Source organism: Triturus cristatus, chromosome 8, assembly GCF_964204655.1.
Source record: "Triturus cristatus chromosome 8, aTriCri1.1, whole genome shotgun sequence".
Classification (NCBI taxonomy): domain Eukaryota; kingdom Metazoa; phylum Chordata; class Amphibia; order Caudata; family Salamandridae; genus Triturus; species Triturus cristatus.
Window position 1 is genome coordinate 27,137,563 of NC_140591.1, and position 17,106 is coordinate 27,154,668.

General features: G+C 44.2%; 1 protein-coding gene across 3 annotated transcripts in view; it reads left to right on the top strand.

Annotated features, from left to right (window-relative positions):
• Positions 1-17,106, top strand: part of TRAPPC10 (trafficking protein particle complex subunit 10) — a 584,087-nt gene that overhangs the window by 240,745 nt on the left and 326,236 nt on the right. For all 3 annotated transcript variants that reach the window (XM_085620787.1, XM_085620788.1, XM_085620789.1), the window contains 3 exons: positions 2,017-2,212; positions 8,602-8,713; positions 11,578-11,825. In XM_085620787.1, coding sequence (XP_085476913.1) covers positions 2,017-2,212; positions 8,602-8,713; positions 11,578-11,825 — 556 coding nt within the window. The remainder of the gene's footprint in view (positions 1-2,016; positions 2,213-8,601; positions 8,714-11,577; positions 11,826-17,106) is intronic.

The following is a 17,106-nucleotide window of genomic DNA, read 5'->3' on the forward strand; positions in this document are numbered from 1 at the left end:
GGGGTTTTCAAATGTGAGGTTGGTTATAACCCAGAGTTCTGCAAGTTCGGTTAGATCTAGAGCAGGCTTTTTCAGTACAAGGATGACCTGTCCTATCTTGAGCCTCTCTGTGAAGCTGCCCTGCGTTAGTGAGGTGTTTTGAAAATGTGGAGAAGGGGATGTGAGGCATTCTTGTATTCGAAGCCCATCATCTTTGTGGGAGGTGGCTTTGAGTTCAGAATGTTGGAAAGGTCGGAGATAGTATTGAAGGATGACTAGTTAGTGATGTGGCGGCTGGGTACTGGTGATGGTCTGGATGATGATGATGAATTGATGATGTAAGATCTGAATGTGACAGTGGTGTGTCTGGTAGCTTAGCGGGTTCTTGTGCCTGGATGATGATGATGATGAATTGATGATGTAAGATCTGAATGTGACAGTGGTGTGTCTGGTAGCTTAGCGGGTTCTTGTGCCTGGATGATGATGATGATGAATTGATGATGTAAGATCTGAATGTGACAGTGGTGTGTCTGGTAGCTTAGCGGGTTCTTGTGCCTGGATGATGATGATGATGAATTGATGATGTGAGATCTGGATGTGACAGTGGTGTGTCTGGTAGCTTAGCGTTTTCTCGTGCGGAGCTAGCACACTATTTGACGGCATTAAAAGTTGCTCTGCTTCTGATGATTGGTCCTTTGATGGTGGTCGTGTCATAAGTGGTATTAACTGTTCTGATGAAGATACTACAATGGGACTAATGTGATTGTTGCAGGGTAATGTTTTCCTGGCATTTTGATCTTCCCCATTTCTTGTTTTCAGTATGTTCTTGAGTGTACCTGGGTGCTGACAGCTTGTGCTTAGAGTGAGTTTTCAGCTGAGCATAGCGTTCTGCATGATTCTTCAGAGTGGTGTTGTAATGTTTGACATGGATATTGACATCTGTTAAGGGCAGGAATGTCTGGGAAGGTTGCGGTTTCTTTCTGATGTTCTTTGAGATGTATTTCCTAGAAGAAGCATGTAGTAACTTTCTCCTTGTTTTGGTTGGTGAGGGGGGGGGGGGGGGGAGTCTGTAAGGGAGGTGGGGTGGGACTATTGGAAGGAGGCAGAGGTGATAAGGTCTGATATTTCTTCTAATGAAGTCCTTGTGGATTCTAAGTGGTCTGGAGATGAGATGAAAGAAAATTAATCTGTTACATGCAGAGTGCCAGGATTACTTTATAGTCATGTTCTGTTCTCTTTGCTGTTTGCGGCTCCTAACACTCCACCCTGAATTGACGTTGCTGATATTTTTATTTTCTTTGCTGTTCACTGTCATAGCTGTATTCTGCTCCATTAGGAGGCCAAATTGCTGCTTTTGTTTTGTTCCATCAGGGCTAAACTATCCTATATTTTTCTTATCACCCTGAGCTCATGTTGTTTTGTTTCCCTTCTCAGGTGCTTGCTTCCTTTGCCCCAGTGTTCATGTTTTTGTTGTGTTCTTTTCAAAACACCCTTCCATGGCTTTGTTTTCTCCTACGGAGCTCGCATGGATTTTTTTCTCCTCTTTGTGGCTCATGGCTTTGGTAACAGTACTGAACTGAAAGTAAAACGCAACCTCCGTTATTGTTTTAACACCCATTCCATATTGGACCTAGAGGTTGTATTGAGTAAGGCTATTGCGCTCCAAGACGGATTTGGGATGGTGGTAAAGGTCTAAGATGAAGAATTCTATTTTTAAAATGTGGGGCTAAATGGCTGCAAAAGATTCAAAATATTTCAACAACATCTGTTTACCATCCAGTTGAATACTGGAGGGTCTGACATGATGCAGTTGGACGTTTTTCATCTTCACCCAGCGAATAATGCAGGCACCTGCACATAAAAAGTGATTATTGGCGGTTTTCCCTATATCTTTGTGGACAGTATATTTTGCTTCATCAACTCTCGCATTGCATGTTTTGTTCTGCTTCTCCCATCTCCTGGAAAACTGACCTTTTTAATATTGTTCTCTTATCTCACTCCAAGGATTCACTTCTGTTGTTTTCTTTATCACTTCAGGTGTGTAGTGCTTACTGACCCCCTGAAAGACTCATCCCGGTCACAGGAGTCTTGGGGTGCCTTTCTTACTAAGCTGCGGACTCTCCTGCTCATGTCATTTACCAAAAATCTTGGAAAATTTGAGGATGATATGAGAACCCTGCGAGAGAAGAGAACGGAGCCCGGGTGGAGCTTCTGTGATTACTTCATGGTGCAGGTACTTAGCCCGGCTCGCTTAGACCACAGTTATCCTTTCTCTCTGCTTTGTAACACCTCACCTTGCTTAAGGTCACCTGTTGACGGATTATCTTCCTGCTCCTCTAGGATTCAGTGTTACTATTTTGATAGATCTAACTAGAGAGCTAAGATCTTTGGTAAGTGGAGCTAAATTGTGTGGTTTGAGTGACTTGTGCGCTATGTAGTTTAGAAACCATCCAGCAGCACTGTCTAGGGATCTGTTGTGAGGTATCAGATACTCTTTTCAGAGAGGTATTTGTATGCTAGTCCATCAGAGACTAGTGGAGGTTTTTGGCCTCATTACTTTTTTCCTTTTTAGACATAGGGTTTGATGACAGAGTGCAGTCCAGCTGCTGTTAAAGTACATTTTGACTTGATCACCATGCCTACTGCTGCTTCTTGAAATGAGTTATATTTGAAGGTCAACTCGTGAGTGTAACCCCTTGCATGTTCATGCTCAAGTCACTGTTAAAGGACGCAAGGAGGTCTCTGCTGACATGTGTAGAGAGTGGTAAAGCTGAAAAAGGGGGAGCTCTCAGCTGGCCCGTGGCTGGAGTACAGCAGAGATACCTTAGTCTTAACTTCATTGAATTTTGGAGTCATCCGCTGCTCCGTGATGTTCTCGCATATGATGGTGTTGACACAGGTCTCATGGAGCACTGCGGAGCAGAAAGTGTTGCAAAGGTGTTTCACCTGGCAACTTTGGCTCATTTTCATAAAAACCAATATCTTCTTTAGGGAAAAAATAAAATCCATTGATTTCCCACATTCACAAGGAGAACATTTGTCTAGATTAGGTACATAAATTATCATTTGACTTGAAATATCTGCAGTTTATTTTCATATCCTGCCAGCCCATCTAACACACATCACTCAGCACAAATAGTGTTATACACTAAATTTCAAACGAGGTGATTGTTTGAAATCCATTGGTTGTCCACACATCTAGGTTATGGTATGTGTATTTGTTTATTTTATTTATTTATAAAGTTTTATATAGCGCGAACATGATCCCGAAGGATATCAGAGCGCTTCACAATTAAGAATGGTCAGGGTTAGGAAAGCATCAAATACATATCAAAGGAAACATTTCCGTTTCTGATTCCATGAGCCATTAAACAACTGCACGTATCCAAGTGTGACCTCTCTTCCAATTTCTAACTGCAGTGATCCCATAACCTCCTCCCCTTGCCACACACCCTGTGCTACCACCCGAGGGGGGAGTTGCCCACCGTATCTCCCTCGCACCCCCACATTGGCCAGGGAGCCATGGCACTGCACCCCATGGCACTCATGCCCTGAAAGTGCCCGGCCCGCCCACATGGAAGCAAATCACTGAAAGAAGGGAACCTCAGGATTAAACATTCCAGCCATCGCTCAAATTCAGCTTCGATCAAACCTGAAGATACCCATTGCCACCAGCAAAACACATACCGCATCTTGCTAAATGTTGGCCCTGCTAGAAGCAAAATATTATTATAAAAGGGAACCCGAGAAGGAAATACTGTATGCAAACATACATCCAGAGAACCCTAATTGTATATCTTCTAGAGAAGCTCCTGGGTCCCTCTAGTCTCTGAAGAATAGATTAAATTGTCTTTCAGCAACACATTGAGCTTGGTTTGCTGCACAATAGATGCCTGAGCCCCCTTACCTTTAAAGGAATCAATAACTGTAGGAAGCTGGCTCTCTATATAGTGTACTAAAAGGAAGTACACTGTGCAGAGTCCACACAATTGGTTTACAGAGGCTAAAGTAGACTATACGAACGCTCTCTGTTGTGGCAGTGTGGGCGAGCAGCTAGGCTCATCAGGAGGGTAGCGCTAAGCATTTGTTGTACTCATAGAGGCAATAAATGAGCCACCCACTCAAAGAATAAATCCGAGACCAAATTAGAAAAAGAGCACTTCTTTTTATATATGTTTCGAAACCAAGAACTTCGTTCAATGGTAACCACTTTTTTCGATATCTATTTTTACAAGTAAGCAAATAGTTCAAACTTGTGCGCCTATACGCACAATGCAATCCTATGGGAGGAAAAGACATAAATGCAATAAAGGTAGGTACAGTCTACTTTAGGGGTTCACCTTCTGGATTCGAAGTAGTACTACCAGCAGTTGTTCGTGACCTGCCTGAATTCGACCAGGAGCAGGGTGCTGGTGAAGTCAGTAGCTGGGCGTGCGAAGGACAAGAGGGACCTCCTAAAAACATGCTGCATAGGGGGACTTGGCAACTAATCTGAGGGCTCCCAAACAGGGGCTTAGGTCACAAGGGGTCCTAGAGCAAGGCAGAACCGCCGGTTCGCCGCTAACCGGGTCCAGACGGTGTGGGTACAATGTGGTTAGGTCGGCGGGCTGGATGCGCAAAGGACCACCTTGCACTCAGGGACAAACAGATGGCAGGGGCAAAATCAAAACAGGTTGGCCACTCACAAAGTGTGTCTCAGTGATGTGGACGTCCCTCGATGGCTGGTGCAGGGGGGATCCGGTATGGACTCCTGCTGCTGCTGTGGGGTGCAGGGCGTCTGGTACCCCAGTGATTGGAGCTGCAAAACTCCCAGCAGTGTGTCCTGGCGCTGAGGTTATGCTATTTATTTTTTACCATATTGCATTTTTGACACTAACAAAGCTCACCAAAGCCTGTTTTATTAAATCATTCTCAAGCTGTAAATGCTGCGTATTTGATGACTTCATCCTGTCTACGTTCTTGGAGTGCCTACTGGCACAGTTTACAGGTCCACTCTTCTCCATCAAGCCCTTACACCTGCAAAAGCTTTTTGACTTGATGTCCGAGTTCATGTGCCTCTCACGTCCACCAAACTCTACTGAATATTGGAAGGTCGGTGCTAGTGTAGGATTCAGACACATATTCAACTATTAGGATTATAGTTATTAGCTAGAGCAGCCATTATTACGGCATCTAAAAAATGCTGAAAGTGCTGAAAAGCAGGCTTTGTAGGAAGTCCGTAAAAGGTATATGCATTGTATGTCCTTTTGCTCATCCTCCATTATGTTTCGAAGAATAGCATAATTACATTTGTGTCCAATATTTCCAAGTATTTTTCTAGTGACCGTTCTAGTTTGTCATTAGCGTAAAGTAGTTTTTTCCTTGTTTTTTAATGCTACATAGACTTCATTAGTAAAGAAATTGGGTCAGACACGTTCCTCATTTGACGTTTCTCCTTCAGATCACAGTTAGTGTCTTTTCAGTCAACACACATTTCTGCAGACCACCATGAGCATTAGAATATAAACAAGAATATAACCCATTAAGCCACAATAGACCAGCATTATAAACCAAAATTAGAACTGTGAATTCTTTCCATAAGACATTTCGGGGCAATTTTTATTTCCAGTTCTTTAATAAAACAAACTTTGTGGCTTCACTTTGGAAGACTTGACTGCGCCTTGTCAAGTTTGTCTCCAGAGGCAGAGCACACGTCTCTCTCACATGCTACCATCATCTTCCCCTCATGCTCTTAATTTGCCCTTTCCACCTCTCCAGAAAACACTGTGCTTACATGAGAAGCATCATTTTTTTAACATATTGAGACGCTGATCTAGGCAATGAGGTTTATCATATGATGTGTTCTTGCAACCTCACCATGTAATAAACTAACACATCTTTCTTGGGTCCAGTCTGGTTTGATTGCAAGACCGCAGCTCGACCCTAGGTTGCTGTGGCTTCAAGAAGTCCGGCTTTGTCAAAGGAACCAGTGTAAAGCATTTAGCAGTGCCAAAACAGGTCATATGGAAAGAAACAGGACACAAAGAAAGGCCAACCCCAATTAATAAAAAAAAAAGATTTTATTTTTAGGAATTTTTAGACACCAAAACAAACAAAATACACCAAAGGGTTCCGGAGTTGTAAATTATTAAGCAAAATGTAAATCACTGCTGTTCTGGCCAATCTCAAACAAGCATTGCAACTACTGCGGTTACTTAAACGTTTGAAAAGTTGTGTTTGGTTACTGTAGCCTGCTTTGGGCGACCAACTCCAGCAAGGAGCAAGTCACCCCAATAAGGCTTATCAAGACAGTTAACCTAACCATCAAAGCAGTCTTCAGTCCATTTTCAGGCGCTGTGTGGGAACTGCCATAGACATTAAAAAAGTGGTCCTGATGCAAGGGTTACTGGATGCTGATCTGGTTGATGGAGATCTTCTTGGGGCTACCCCTCGGTCCACAAACACAGAGGGGCCACAGAGGTCGATGTCCCTCGAAGTCCAGCCAAAAAACTGTTGGCACTGGTTTATTAGTCTCCGATTACAATTAATCCAGCTGTTCCCTTTAACAGAGGCTATTGTTAGTCTTGGGAAACCAAACTGTGCTCAGTCAACTCTCCTGGGTCCAGCAGACTCTGTGCAACTTTTGAGTGACAGGACTTAATGTCTTACACTTTGCTTCAGTTGTCAGTAGCACGGATACTCCATTGAGTAACCTTGCACTTTACAAATCATAAATCCGTGGTGACCAAGCGATTGTGGCTGTCAACTCCGCAATGCAGGCTTCTTCACCTTTTTTTACCCTTGAGCTGTTACAGGAAGTCAACTAACTGACTCTTGGAGTTTTTCTCCTTTATATGAGGCTCAAGGACGACTTTCCTCGGGCTGGGCAACACAGGCACAGTCCTCTCCTTACTAGTCTATGGGTCATCGGGTGCAATACAGACTTTGGTTCAGCCTCCCTTTGCAGGGCAGTCCTTCTTTGATCTTTTCTCCTGTCTGACATAATCTGAGTGACCGGGTGCCTGGGGTGCAACTTGTATGCCTCTAACTTGCCCTATGGGTATGCTGTGACTACTAGCCAGCGGGCTACCTGATCCCTTCCCACCTGGTGACTACTTCCTGCAGTGCGTGGCATCAGGCTATCTCAGAGTGCAATAATCTGCCCACTCCCAAGATGGCAGAACCCTACTTTCGGTGAGTGGGGCTTGGTAGCCCACCCTAGAGGTGTAGCTACCTGAGGCCTTAACCCCTTCTGCAAGAGTGGTTTGGCAACTCTTTCCCCTTCTGTTCCTGATGCCAAACTGTCTACCAAAACAAAGGAGTAGCTGCTCTTGCGTGTCCTCCATTTGTCCTTCAAAGGCGGCTTTCCCTTTTAAGTTCGCCATTGGGGCTCGCACCCTGTTTGATCTTCCTGTAAGGTAGCATACCGCCTCTTCCAGCGGCAGGCTTCTATAGTATCCTTTCCTGGAAGTTGTTCACAATTCTCCTCAGGTGGGCAAAAGGCGGTCTTGTGGCCAGCAACTGCAGTTGGCCACTGGAAACCTTGGGCCACAGAGTGGAAACTTTCTAAAATTGCTTTTTACTGTTAGGTCATATAAAAAAATAAATCCTATTTTTTGACATGCAGCACCCTGTCTTTGAGCTCGACAGGTCTACCTAGGGATGGCTTACATATGTATTTTAAAAGACCTGGACTTGTTTTTAGTTCACATGGTAAATCCGAGTTAGTTTAGCACTGCTTTGGCAGGCTGTAGTGGAAGGCTGGGAGACGTGTTTTATTTAGTCGCACTCACGGTAGCTCAATAAGTGCTGCAGCCCATGGGGGACGCTTTAACTTATTGTCCCTAGATACCCCTGGTACCATATACTAGGAACGTATGTGTAAGGTAAGCCATGTTGATTTGGATATAAGCAAATTAAACCTACTTTCAAGGGCCAGAACAATGGCACTGCGCTATGGGCAGCAGACCTCCGTGCACGGAGTCATTACACAAGTACCTAATAGTTAAAAAGTGCGAGTGAACCTGCAGAAATCCATTTCCTCACTGGTTCTTGCTCCAAGGGTGTCCGGTCCCCTGAGATGGGAGCAGCCCTCATAAAAAAGCTGGATAGCTCAAGATTTTGACATATTGAGATTTATGTAGAGCAGTGGTTCTTAACCTGTGTTCCTACTCTGGCTTCGCAACTGTTACCAAATGAAATAATTAAAAAATTAATACAATATATACAAATAAAGAAGCTAAATTGAAAATGTGAAAACATTTTCTATATTTGATTATGAATTAAAAATATTTCAATATTGGAGTAATTGTTTGGTGTATATTTGTTTTTTCATTTTTGTGTATTGTTTTGCAGCTCAAATCATAGAAATTGCTTAGGCTGGAGGTCCGCAGCTTCCAATATCGCCGGATTTCAGTCATTATTCAGCAGGGGTCCAAAGAAGTCAAAAGCTTTAGAACCGCTGATGTAGAGTATATAATCTATAGTAACACCAAACCAACATCACTCCACCTCTTTGCCCTTGCAATACCTTTCCCTTCCCTCATCTGATAGATGTCTTTTAGACTCTTAGGCTACTATCGCGATCTTTGTGATGGATTATCTAATGGCGCTGCGTGACGATGTCGCCTTCATGTTGTGCAGGAGGAGCTGGCGTTTGTGTTTGAGATGCTGCAGCAGTTTGAAGATGCCCTGGTGCAGTATGACGAGCTGGATGCCCTCTTCTCGCAGTATGTGCTCAACTTCGGTGCTGGAGGTAAGTTTAGAATGTGTAAGTTGTTCATTAAATTTCCTTGGCTTAAAGTTCATAAATGTATATCTATCAGACCATGTTAAGCATGTTGTAAAGCATTTAATCTCGCTTTGCTCTATAACGCAGCATGGTGCTCCATGGGCATGAGGTATGTACCCTTATCTGCCAACTCATCTGGAGCACTGAATCATCTTTGTGATTTCCTGTATTCTGGTACCACTGCGGCTAGGATGTGCCTATGTGCAAAATGCGTGAAGGGATGTCTGCAAGCCAGAACTATGCACTGCATTGTGGAATGAGTAATCACGTGCACTATGCACCACATATCTTGGATTGAGCCTTATGCCGAGCCCCACGAGGCCTAGCCTTAGGGCTGTGGACATGAATATTGCTGCGCTGTTGGGAGCAGAGGTACATTGCTGCACTGCAGTCCTATTTCTTACCACAAGCTTTGCTGCGTAGATTCCCATTTAACATCATCTTCCTTTTAAGCACCTTTTAAGGTTTTGTTGCATATGGTATCGATCTCTAGGTGAAATTTAATTTAAAAATTTCAATAAACTTTATGGCTTTATTTTTAAATAGGTTATTTCGACTGAAATAAAAGCTAAACATACAACCATTATGCTGCCATTCTTTTATAAATCCTTATTCTAAAAATGAAAAAGAAACCTAAGGGAGAAATTGGTTGTTAGCACGGCACTTTAAATCCAATATTTTTATTGGAAATGAAACACAGAAATCATGTATTGCATCCTGCAATGCGATCTTACAATGAGTGACGTTTCTTTAATCAGTGATGTATCTTTGCCTATCCTCAATGTTTATTAATACATATAGAATATAATAACCTGGTTCATTGCAAATAGTATTTAAATGTGCAAAGCTCTTAGGTTGAAAAGTCATGTGTTCTAAGGTGCTGGTTGTCTCTGAGCAGTTCCAGCATTTATCAGTATCTAAAAGACCTGTTATAAATGGTTTTTTTGGGGTCCAGTAGGCTCTGTATAGGATTGATTGAGTTTTCCCCATATAATAGACCATTTTTCACCCCATGGTGTTTGAATGTTTGGTTTGCCAAATACTGAATTGTAGGGGGTCGCAATTTGACATACGTCATGAATATTAATGAAGTAGATTACAAATTGCAACCAACTGCGATTGGCTTCCTTCACTGAGATGGTGGCCTGCTGGGGTCAGAAGACCACTATATCTGATTGCTTTTAAATGAAGCAATCTTTTTTTTAAATGCGGCCAGTTTTCCTCGTCTTTGGGGTCCCTTTCTGTTTGCGAATGGTTACCTCTATTTTTGGGTAAACAGTATAAAATGGATGCTTGTGACCGGATTTCGAAAACATTAAGATATACTATTCCGAATTGCTATTTAGAAGTGACAACCTAAACACTGCCTTCTAAATGCCGATTTGGTTTGTAGTTACAAACCCAAATTGTGGTTCGGTAACAAGTTACTGAATCACTATTTGTTTCTGTCACAAACCAAAAGATCTTTTTGTGGATGCACGCGTCCTGAATTTTGGAAATCTAACCTTTTGTGACTGCAAAAACCATAGTACACCCGGCCCCCAGCCTTTTTGTTGAATTGATTTCAAACTTTCCTGTGATTCATATATTTGTCTTACTTTTTTGCCTTATCTTTACTCTCTGATAAATCTCTGCAAAGAGAGACCCATTGGGTACTACTTTTGCAAAAGCTTATAGAATAGCAAGATCCAAGCACCTGTTTGTAGACCGTTGCTAGACAGTCCTGGAATAGATGTACAGTGCTGTGCGTTTCCATTTGCTTCCCTTTTGAGCAGGCCTGGACCACGTTCCACTGGGGACTGTACCGGTGCTGCTGCTCTGCCTCTCACTCCTCGGAACTGTCACAGGACGTGTGCTGATCCTCTATTTGCTTCATTATTAGACCTCAGTTTTGCTTTATCCCCCTTATCACGTGTAAAGGTGTCCCACCTGTCTTGTTTAGGGACAAGCTTGCAATCCTTTCCACTGCTTAGGAAGATTAATGAAGATTCTGTGATGGAGAAATACAGTGATTTACCCTTCTCATCGTCCATAACGGGTATCTTGCTCAACCTTATAAACCACCCTCCTCTCCCAATGAAATGGAGGAATGTGAGTAGGAAGAAAGCAACTGCAGTCTTTTCATAGTTGGCTAAACCCCAAACCGCGGCGTACTGATACATGTCTGTTTTACATGGTGTCATTTGTTTTTCCCTTTTTAGAATAGGGCGTCTGCAAAAAAGATAAAGTTCGCAACCCCAACTATGCCACTTACTAAATGTAGTCAAAATTGGCTGTTTCTCTCCAAGCCTGTGATTCATTGCCCTTCACGACTCCTGTTTCAAAGAAGTGAAAATTGCAATTCTTAATTTCAGCAAATGTTTGTTATAGAATTACGTTTTCATAATGTTTTTGCATGGAGCATTTTCCACTCCTTTTTTTTAATAGCTACTCTTACATCCTATTTCTTCACATTTCTTCGAATATTGACATGTAGTTTTTTTTTTAACATTTCAAATAAGCTTCTACATTGGTCTCTTTTCGGAGGTGTAGTGGGGATAGAATAGGACTCATTAAAAGAAGGTTGAGTAAAAAAAGGAATTGTAGCCCCTTTCTTCCACGTGGCCCGGTACTGCTGATTGTGTTGATTTCTTGCTGGGAGAATTCCTGTGCTATCCTGCTGGTTCCTCAGACTTGTTCCTGTGCTGTGCTCTGCCACATGCATACAATGCTTATGTGGTTTACTCTTTTCCATTGGTGCAGGGCCTCCACTCCCAAATGTGGTCTTTTTTTGTTTGCTATACAGTTACGTCATCAATGAACCTGTTTTTTTTTTTTTTATTTACTAGATGGAGCTAACTGGCTGACATCCTTTTGCCAGGCGGTGCAGAGTTGGGACGGACTGATCCTGCGAAAGCCAATCGACATGGAGAAGCGGGAGCTGATCCAAAAGCGTGAAGCTAGCCTGCTGGACCTCCGCAGTTACCTTTTCTCACGACAGTGCACCCTCCTAATCTTCTTGCAAAGGCCCTGGGAGGTATCACAGCGAGCGCTGGAGCTTCTGCACAACTGTATACAGGAACTGAAACTGCTAGAGGTAAGAAGGCAGTCTGCTGTTGCACTCTTGTGAGTAGAGTTACTCAGTAACCAGTTCAACCAATAATCAGCCACTCTGATGTCAGAGACCTAGTCAACAGTCACTCCCTCCTGAGGGCAGAGACCTGGTCAACAATCACTCCCTCCAGAGGGCAGAGAACTTGTCAACAATCACACCCTCCTGAGGACAGAGACCTAGTCAACAATCAGACCCTGACGGCAGCGACCTTGTCAACAATGACACCCTCTTGAGGGCAGAGACCCTGTCAACAATCACACCCTCTTGAGGGCAGAGACCCTGTCAACAATCACACCCTCTTGAGGGCAGAGACCCTGTCAACAATCACACCCTCTTGAGGGCAGAGACCCTGTCAACAGTCACACCCTCTTGAGGGCAGAGACCCTGTCAACAGTCACACACTCTTGAGGGCAGAGACCCTGTCAACAGTCACACCCTCTTGAGGGCAGAGACCTAGTCAACTGTCACACACGCTTGAGGGCAAAGACCTAGTAAACAGTCGGGCACTTTTAGGGCAAAGACCTAGTCAACAGTCAGACACACTTGATGGCACAGACCTTGTCAACAATCAGGCAGTTTGAGGGCAGAGGCCTAGTAAGCTTTCAGACACTCTTATGGCAGAGACCTTGTAAGTTATCAGACGCTTGTACGGCAGAGATCTAGTCAACAATCACACACTCTTGAGGGCAGAGACATAGTCAGTAGTCTGGCAGTTTGAGGGCAGAGACCTAGTCCACTATCAGCCACTTTTGAGGGCAGAGGCCTTGTCAACAATCAGGCACCTTGAGGGCATAGAACTTGTTAACAATCGCACACTCTTTAGGGCAGAAACCTAGTCAGCAACCACACACTCTTATGGTAGAGGCCTAGTCAACAATCAGGCACTTTGAGGGCAGAGACCTTATCAACAATCATACACTCTTGTGGGCAGTGACCTTGTCGACAAACAGGCACTTTGAGGACGGAGGCCTTGTGAACTATCCGACGCTCTTATGGGAGAGACCTAGTAAGCTATCTGACGCTCTTATGGGAGAGGCCTAGTAAGCTATCAGACACTCTTATGGCAGAGACCTAGTCAACAATCACACACACTTGCGGTCAGAGATCTAGTCAATAGTCAGGCACTTTGAAACGGGAACCTAGGCAACTGCTGGCCACAACGAAGGTAGGGACTTAGTCAACAGTTATTTTGGCAATCCGCTTTAAAATGTAACTGTAATAAGGCGGCAGTTACCTGTTCACTATTTAACCATTTATTATTTCACATTTCACCAGTGACTGATCTAAAACCGCATCCCATCAGATCGATAACGCTGCATGTCCACCTCTGCACCGCATGAGTTTCTTCGTCATAGAATCTTTACGCAGTGGCTGCTAGGTGTGTTCTAGCGCATTGCTAAAATCGTGCAGTATTTTTTGGGTTTGGCAGCCACCGTGGAGATGTGGAGAGAAGACATCTGGTCTCTGGCTGAGTCTCAGCTCCACATCAATCTGTTGGAACGAGGATCTATGTGTCTGGCATCAGAAAACGGGGGGGAGAAAGGAGAAAGCAGTAAAAAACAAGGCACAAGCAGGAGAAAGCGCTCCGAGATGGGGAGGAAGCAGAGCTCTGCAGTGGTATGGGAGAGCTGGGCCAGGGACATGCTCAATGGGGTCGTGCGGCAGCCTCCATTAAGTGGGATAAGGTCCTAGGAGGAGGAAGGGGTGCTGGGAGGCGGTGGGCGGGCTAGGCAGAAGGTGGGGAAAACGGGCTAGGTGGAAGGTTGGAAAACGATCAGCAGGCGAGAGTTGCAAACGAGGAAAAAAACAAGGAGAGGCAGTGAAACTAGGGAAAAGCAGGAGAAAGCACTCGGAAATCAGCGGGAAAGGAAGGAGAAAGCACGCAGAAAAACAGGGGAAAGGAAGAAGAAAAGTTGTTTTCTAAAGGTTTGGAATCCACTGCTCGACGGGGAGTGTGCAAATGTTTTAATTTCTCAAGCAATGCAGAGAACACCTCCAATATTGTAAGAATTTCTTACTAGGTGCAAGGGCACAGACATACAACCTTTCTTCTGTAGTATTGAAGTTTTTTAAATATCAACTTGGATGATGAATACTTGGAAACAATCAAATCACCTGGGTTAACTAGCAGTATCTTTTTGATTCAGAGACTACTTTGGGTTGTGCAGCAGATAGACATACATGCTCGATAAACTGCCAGGAAGAGAAAGTAGTGTCAATGCTGAACTGTGGTTAGGCAATGTATTTCTTCATTGCTCCAAACAGAAATAAATACTTGAATTCACATTCAGTGGCCGCTATAATAGTGTCCAAGGAGCAGTTTCTTCCAGCAGGTTGGACACTCTTAATATTTTTGTAGTAACCCCAGAGCCTGTGCAGAAATAAGACTTTATACTTTTTACCTATAAGGGGATCTTCCCTGTTTTGGTGATCTATCTGGTATAAAGGTATGGAAAGTGGTGCAATTTGTAGCTAACATCAATTCACAAACTTTCTTATGAACATAGTAGTGCCTTGTACAGTTCCTAAGTTCATACCCAAGATTCTGTCTCACTGCAAGCCTGTCAGTTTTGCTGCTGGTGTTCTTCTGCTGCCCTTCTTTTCAGTAGAATAAATGCTCAATACATAGGAGACTAGAAGTGGATGGACTTTTAACAAAGGACTTGGAACCTGAGTTAGATCTCGGAGGACTGGTTACGCCGTCACAACGGTGACGGGTATTCCAACAGCCAAAATATAAATCCTATTATATTGAATGGTGGACTGGATATCCGTCACCGTTGTGATGGAGTAACATGTCCGCCGAGATCTACATCAGACCTCTAGACTGTCAGTGTCTTGTCAGATTACCTTTTGGATAGTGCACAAAGGGTCGTTGTTTCCTTCAAAACTTTGGCTATCTATAGAGAATCTCATCCAGGTACCCTGATCTGACCATTACTTGGTCTTTTTTTCTTGGCCACGGGAATCATTAATGCCCCTTGAAAACCCCGCCCTCCACATTGCCCTCTCACTATCTCGCTCGGTGCTTTCTAGCGACCTGGATGTGGCGGTTGACAATTTTACCACCTGGATTAAGCAGGGGGTCGGCTCCGTCTCTCGCCCTAATTGTAAAAAGTAGTCCCGCCTCTCTCCTTCTAGCCTTTGGTACTCTGGCGCATTGAGAGAGCTCAAATTAGGTTGTAAGAAACTGGAACGCCTCTGGCGCCTGGAGTATTCACCTTCAGCGAAAGCTGCTCTACGGAAAGCTCAAAACATCTATTATTCAGCCATTAAATTGGCTAAGAGTAGCTTTTATGCTGAACGTATTGTCAAAGCAAAAAACAACGGCAGAGAGATCTTCTCCATTGTAAGAAGCTTTTTGACACCTTGCGCCGAACAAGTAGCCGCCCCCACCTCATTTCAATAGTGTGAGGAGCTCTCCTCTTTTTTTTATCGGGAAAATACAAGCCATCCAAGATAGCGTGTTGAAGGGTTCTCAGGGATCTGAGACTTCTTACCAACTGCCTTATTCCCCCAGCTGTCTGGACCATCTATATGCCCTAGCTTCTCTCCTGCTACGGGCTCAGATATACTGGCCATTCTTAACACTCTTAAGTCAGGCTCCCCTTCTGACCCTTGTCCGGCCAGAGTACTGGCGGGTGTAGCTGAGGTTATTTATCCGGAAGTTACATCAATCATTAATCTGTCTCTGTGCACGGCGCGGGTCCCTCTGTATTGGAAGCAGGCCAAACTTTTGCCACTCCTAAAGAAGCCTTCACTGGATCCGCTATTAGCGGCTAGTTATCGTCCCATCTCTCTTCTTCCAGCCTTGTCCAAAGTCTGTGAAAAAATCGTCTTCCGACAGCTGGATACCTTTGTTGAAAATTCCGGTGTCCTTCATCCGGCTCAATCCGGATTTAGGAAAAGCTACCGCACCAAGATGGCTTCAGTGGAAATGGCTGAATCAATCGGAGAGTGCCAGGACGGCTCTGGTTTTACTGGATCTCTCTGCTGCCTTCGACACGGTACCCCACCATCTCCTACTCTCCCGCCTGGCTAACATCTGCATCGCAGGCTCTGCCTTGGAATGGCTGAAATCTTTTTTGGAAGACCGTTCCCAGCAGGTCTGGTCACCTCCCTTCTCCTCAACTGCTAGGAATGTGGCTACTGGTGTCCCTCAAGGTTCTACCTTGAGCCCATTACTTTTTAACATCTATTTGACACCCCTTATTTACCTAGCAGAGGAGCTGGGGTCGAAAATAATCGCCTATGCCGATGACACCCAGCTCCTATTCACTTGGAATGATGGGGACCTGTCTACTTCTCAAGCGCAGAATTTGCCTGTCTTCTGTGTTTCAGTGGCTGGCATGTGCCCAACTGAAGTGCAACGAGGATAAGTCGGAGGTTTTGCTATATGGCTCTTTTCCTCCTGCCTTTTATGAAAATCTGTGGCCAAATGACTTTCCTCGTCCAAAGTCAGTGGGTGCGCCCGCTAAGAACCTAGGTGTATGGTTCGGCGACGATCTCCGCTTTACGGTGCAAATTAGGAAACTCACCGGTGCTTGCTTTGGCATACTTAAATCTCTTAGAAGATTTTTTCCTCTTCTTCCTAGCCAAGCAAAGGAAACAGTCGCCCGGGCACTCATTCTCTCCCGCTTAGACTACGCCAATGCCCTCTACTGTGGCATTCCCGGCTATCTGTTGAGTAAATTGCAAACGATTCAAAACGCCACTGTCAGACTTCTATTTAACATCTCTAGAAGATCTAATGTGAGAAAGCATCTGCGTGACCTGCACTGGCTCCCAGTGGCCCAAAGAGTGCAATTTAAAGCTATTACGGTGGCCCACAGAGCACTGCATGGTCTGGGTCCTGCATACATAAGGAAGAGGTTTAGCTTCTATGTCCCTAATCAAGCTTTACGTTCAGCCACCCAACACTTGATGATCATTCCCCGTTTTCGGAGGTCTCGGCTGGGAGGTCAGTCTATCTCGGTCAAAACTGTGTTGGCTTGGAATTCTCTCCCTTTGACTATTCAGAGCATTCAGGAGCTCGGTCCGTTCAAGAAACAACTCAAAACATTTATTTTTAATTAGCCGACTCAAACTTCCTGTCTTTCAGGTTCTCCAATAACTGCTCGCGCCAGGACACTCTCGAGTAATTGAGCACGCTATAAAATCCTTTATAACATAACCTTTATAACACAACATTGAAAGTTACAAACGCTGGAGGTGTAGGGCTAATCAAAGTAACTTACACGCTCAAAAGGCCTTTCATGGGGAA